This window comes from Rosa rugosa, chromosome 5 (assembly GCF_958449725.1).
Source record: "Rosa rugosa chromosome 5, drRosRugo1.1, whole genome shotgun sequence".
In the NCBI taxonomy this organism is placed as follows: domain Eukaryota; kingdom Viridiplantae; phylum Streptophyta; class Magnoliopsida; order Rosales; family Rosaceae; genus Rosa; species Rosa rugosa.
Window position 1 is genome coordinate 51,268,329 of NC_084824.1, and position 5,424 is coordinate 51,273,752.

The 5,424-nt window shown below is 37.1% G+C and overlaps 1 protein-coding gene across 1 annotated transcript in view; it reads left to right on the plus strand.

Annotated features, from left to right (window-relative positions):
- The window catches only part of LOC133711854 (DNA repair protein RAD5B-like), a 5,763-nt gene extending 1,326 nt beyond the window's left edge, over nucleotides 1–4,437 (plus strand). Inside the window, exons 5-18 of the mRNA XM_062137938.1 lie at nucleotides 367–516; nucleotides 636–781; nucleotides 915–996; nucleotides 1,135–1,326; nucleotides 1,488–1,628; nucleotides 1,769–1,921; nucleotides 2,128–2,195; nucleotides 2,329–2,451; nucleotides 2,569–2,665; nucleotides 2,803–2,914; nucleotides 3,009–3,586; nucleotides 3,677–3,748; nucleotides 3,829–3,924; nucleotides 4,231–4,437. Of these exons, the coding sequence (XP_061993922.1) occupies nucleotides 367–516; nucleotides 636–781; nucleotides 915–996; nucleotides 1,135–1,326; nucleotides 1,488–1,628; nucleotides 1,769–1,921; nucleotides 2,128–2,195; nucleotides 2,329–2,451; nucleotides 2,569–2,665; nucleotides 2,803–2,914; nucleotides 3,009–3,586; nucleotides 3,677–3,748; nucleotides 3,829–3,924; nucleotides 4,231–4,353 (2,133 nt within the window). The 3' untranslated portion in view covers nucleotides 4,354–4,437. The remainder of the gene's footprint in view (nucleotides 1–366; nucleotides 517–635; nucleotides 782–914; nucleotides 997–1,134; nucleotides 1,327–1,487; nucleotides 1,629–1,768; nucleotides 1,922–2,127; nucleotides 2,196–2,328; nucleotides 2,452–2,568; nucleotides 2,666–2,802; nucleotides 2,915–3,008; nucleotides 3,587–3,676; nucleotides 3,749–3,828; nucleotides 3,925–4,230) is intronic.
- The last annotated feature ends 987 nt before the right edge of the window (nucleotides 4,438–5,424 follow it).

The following is a 5,424-nucleotide window of genomic DNA, read 5'->3' on the forward strand; positions in this document are numbered from 1 at the left end:
TAAGTGTTGTAACAAATGAATTGTTGTGATCTGCTTTGACTATAGTATCAAATACATGTATATATTATCTGCAGAAGTGGCATCCTGCTTCACAGAAGCAAATCCAAGAATTGATCAAATGCCACTGGTTCAGTGAAAGTACTTTCAGTGATTTTATTGAATTTAAATGATTGTGTTTTGAGAAATGCAATTAAATATTTCACTTTCAAGCATGACTGAATTTGACCTTCTTGTTTGTTTCCCTATGTATTATCGTGTCCGGCATGAATACATATGCAAACACAATGATTACCATAGTTATATCCACTTATTGATGATGTAGACATTCCTGGATTACTAAAATAGATATCTCTGCATTCTAAACAGCATATTCCCGATCAAGCTACATCAGTTTTGCGACTAGTAAAACGAGGAAGGGGTTGCCAACAGTATAGAGAAGAAAACAAAGATGAAGAAGCCATTTCAGAGTCATCAATAAATGAGACTGGTGATGCAGCCGATGTATATGACTTTGAGGTAGACACTTTGAATCCCTATACTTTTAATCTGTTTCAGATAAAATTTGGTTTTGGATTTTATCAATATTATCTTGTCTGATCTTTCCTTCCAACAATTAAAAAAAAAAAATCTTTTAGGAGATGGCAAGTGCTCTCATGTCTGATCTGAGTCCATACCAGAAACAAGCTCTCTATCGGATGTTGGAATTAGAGAAGGGGATTGATGTTGAGATATCAGCACACACTCTTCATCCTTGCTGGGTGGGATATCGTATATGTGATGAGTAAGTAGCGAAAGAAGGGCGACATTGACTTTCTTTTTCCTTTATATATTTAGACTATTGTAACACATACTCAACTCATATGGTCAAATCCAATAGCTCTCTTATCTTACTAACTGAACATGTTATTTTTCAGGAGGGCTTCTTCAATCTATGTGATCTTCTCAGGGGAGGCAACCACACAATTTCCAACCATAATACAGATGGCAAGAGGAGGAGTGAGTTTCTTTCTCATCCCACAGAATCATATTTCCTTGCAGCACATTATTAGGTTTCTATTTTTTGCTTTGCGGGTTGGGAAGGTTACTATCAGTATCCAGTATATGCCATCTCAAATTTTAAGATTACCTGTATAGATTATTGCAGATGCAATGGGACTTGGGAAGACTGTGATGACAATTGCTCTGATAATTGCAAGACCAAGCAGAGAAAGCTCCAAAAATATTGAAATTACAAAGAGGCAGATAGATTCACATAGAAGCACCCCATGGAAACCAAAGGGTGGCACTCTTGTTGTCTGTCCTGAGTCCTTTCTGAGCCAGTGGAAGGTGAATTTGTTATACAACAATGTGCATTTTTATTTATATGTATGATGCCAGCAAGCTGAGCTTTTTTTATTTATTTTCTGAATCCTAGAATAATTTTTATGAATACACCCTTACATTCGTCACTTTGCTCAAAATCTTATTCATCTTTGTGATTATCTCAGGATGAGCTTGAAACTCATTCAGAGTCACAAGGGATTTCCTTTCTTGTGTACGTTAGGGGAAGAGACAATAACAATAAAATGATCTCTGAAAAAGATGTGGTGTTGACTGAATATGATATCTTGGCTGATGCTTATGCAAAGGTAATGAACTATTACCATCTGTTTCAGTCCATTTTAAGCATTTGATTTGGCAAGAAGCACTTAATGGAATCTATTTATTGTTTCATACTTTCATAGAACTCTTTTATCTTAATTACATTGTTATTTTTCTTATGATATAGGATAAGGAGAACAGCATTTTCCACCAGGTCGATTGGTATAGGGTGGTGCTTGATGAAGCTCACAATATCGAGTCTTCTTGTCCCCAATATGCTGAGGCTGCTTCTACCTTGTCGTCACATTGCCGATGGTGTTTGACAGGAACTCCCCTTCAGGTCTGCCTTTTGTGCCACACTTGATAAATAAATACGCATGTTACACTATCATTGTCTAACAGTACATGTAATCTGTTGATGAATTTTGGAGAATTTTACTAAGCTGTTTTTTTTTTTTTGGTAATTTGTTTTTATAGAGTTTACGAGAGGGTTATTCATGGCTTGTAAGATTATTTATAAAATCCATTGGTCATTACTTGCTGCAGATTAATCTTGACGACATCTACAGCCTCTTGTGCTTGTTGAATGTTGAACCATGGTGTGACTGGATGTGGTATGAATGTATGATAACTAAATGTATATTGAAGGTGTTTGATTGTTGAAGTGTTGGTTCAATTAGGGAACTAGTGGACATGTTTGTAGCCTATGACATCTCTAATATGGTTTACCTATATGGCTATATGCAGGTGGAACAAATTAATTCAAATGCCTTATGAGAGTGGTGATCCAAGAGGACAACGATTGTTGAAGGCTATATTGAGCCCATTGATGCTAAGAAGAACAAAGGAGACGAAGGATAAAGATGGAAGGTTATTGTACTGCCTGAGTTCCTTGTGAACACACACACACACTCTCTCTCTCTCTCTCTCATTTATGTATGAGATTGAATTACGTAGAAATTTAAAATTTGGTTGATATAATTTCAGGCCAATACTGGTTCTCCCTCCTGACATTCACAACATCCAGTGTGATCAGTCAGAAGCTGAACATGAATTTTATGAAGCCCTTTTTCAGAGATCAAAAGTAGGTTCTGTTTTAAAGTAATTATGATCAATCGTCAACCAAGCTAAGAATATACTTTCCAATTAAATTTTTTACTTTCACTTCCGGTTGGCTTTGATTTTCTCTAGTTCCTGACTTCTTCTATGTGAAAAATACAGGTCCAGTTTGAACAGATTGTGGCGCAAGGCAAGGTTCTTCACAACTATTCCAGTGTCCTTGAACTACTACTTAAATTGAGGCAGTGTTGCAGCCACCCTTGTCTTGTTATGAGGTGGGAATGGATTGCAATTATTATTACCTTTCTAATGTTTTCTCATTTTTTCCATTGTATTTATTTGCTTTAAAAACTTTTGGTTTGGAGATGTGCAGGGTGATTCACATAAATTTGCAGACTCAGACAAGCTTGCTAGAAGATCCCTCGAAAGTAATCATGATTCTCCAATTGCAAATCAGATTATCTCCACCCAAGCATGTATCGAAGAGGTTGTCAAGGGTATCTGTGGGGGGAAAAGCATAAAGTGTCCCATATGCTTGGATTTTGCAGATGATCCTGTACGTACACCATGTGCACATGAGATGTGCAGGGAGTGTCTCCTCTCATGTTGGCCGAGACCAAGTTTTGGTCAATGCCAAGTATGTTTTAATTGGATTGGGAAAACTGACCTCATAACTTGCAAATCAGAAAACCGTTGCCAGTCAGATATTAAGGAAATTTTGAAGGAGTCTTCAAAGGTTTCAAAGCTCTTGGAGTGCTTGGAACATATTGTTGATTCAGGTTCCAATGAAAAGAGCATTGTTATCAGCCAGTGGGCTTCATTTTTGGATCTCTTGGAGACCTCTATGAAGAGAAGAGGAATTGGCTGTGTAAGGTTTGATGGAAAGCTGCCGGACATGCATAGGGACAGGGCATTGGCTGAGTTCAGTAAGACCACGGACAAAATGGTACACAAAAAGAATATTATTGTCTTTTCTTTGCTGTTACGTTGGCAGTAATCTTGTCCTATCTAAAATCCTGCATGCATGATTTTTCAGGTATTGTTGATGTCTCTGAAAACTGGTGGTGACGGTCTAGATCTAACTGCAGCATCTAATGTCTTTCTAATGGTATACTCTGTGATCATATATGTGTCAAGTGATATTAATCTTTATTTTGATATCAATTATGTTCTGTTCATCCTGTTTAGGATCCACCCTGGAATCCAGATGTTGAGGAGGAAGCAATAATGAGAATTCTTCGTAATAGACGGAAGCGAACTGCTTTTATAAGATTTATTGTCAAGGTGAGTATTGCTCTTTTAATGGTCTTCAGGAGTCTAGAATCGATACATGTTTGTCCATGGTTAGAGATGGATCAAATTTGTTAACTCCTGCATTTGCTTAGTTTGTTTCTTCTTCCATCCATGACATTAAGCTTGGTAAGCAATATGACTTATCAATGAAGTCCATCAGTAGAAGCAGTTTGATTTACTTACACCCTTCTGATAACCTATCTTACTTGGTCTTATCTCCTAAACTCTTGTATTTTGGCTTGCTCTTTCTTATTTTGGTGATTGTAATATTACAATGCCATTGGCTACATGGGACAGGACACGGTGGAGGAACGACTGCAGCAAGTTCAGGCGAGGAAGCAGCGGATGATTGCCGGAGCTCTCACTGATAAGGAAGTTCAATCTGCCAGGATTGAGGAACTCAAAATTCTTTTTACATGAATATCATTAGCATTAGTTCCTTGTCTCTATCTTTGGTTATTAGAGGTGGGCTTTTTTTGGTGGTCTAAAACTTAAGGCCCGTAATTTTGTAAGCCTTTCGCTTAGCATTTCTGATGTCAGTCATCAGTCAGTGAACAAACATATTGGAGGGTCATAGAGGCCACCTCGGAACTCCCCTTCAGAGATTTTAGGTATACTAATTAACGATCCAGGCGGCATTAGCTCCTATGCATCTCAAAAGAAGATGTGGTCTTGACAGAATATGATGTCTTGGCTTATGATTTTGATTTGGTAAGAACCACTTTTACCATGTATAGCATTTTAATTTGGTAAAAACCACTAAAATAAATCTAATGATATTTCATCGTACTCATTTATAGTTGTTTACATTGGAAGTTCACTTATGATTCAGCATGGTGAGAACAGCGTTTTCAGCTCCTACCCTGAAAGATCCTTTGGACAACTTAGGTGCTCAGGTTGCTTATAACTTATCCTCACATTGCCGATGGTGGTTAACAGGAACCCCTCTACATGTCTGCCTTTTGTTGTCGTACTTTATAAATATGCAAGTATGCATGCTAGAAATCACAATTACAAGGACAAAAGGTAAATGAAGCATATATTAACACTTATGTTTACAGTATTTTGTCATTTTAGAGAACTATAATTAGTTGTTTTTATGGAGTCTAGGAGGGGTTATTCATAGTTTGCGACTTGAATAATGAAATACAAAAAGTCATCAATTGCTGCAGATTAACTTGGAAGACATTTACAGCCTCTTACGCTTCTTGAAGAGGCATGTCTTTTCAATCTTTCGAGGGGTAAGGTTGTTGTCTTCCCCTTGCACCGTCTTGATGTACTCGTTTTTCTTTTTCTTTTAATAATTTTCCCTCGCTTTGTCGAGGTTTGCTAAACAAAACAAAAAAAAAAAAAACAGCCTCTTACGCTTCTTGCACGTTGAACCATGGTGTTGTTGATCTAGATTTAAGCGCAGCATCTAATGTCTTTCTATTGGTAAAATCTCTATCTCTGTATCTATTATTTTCATCTGTTGAGTAACTTTGATCCTTT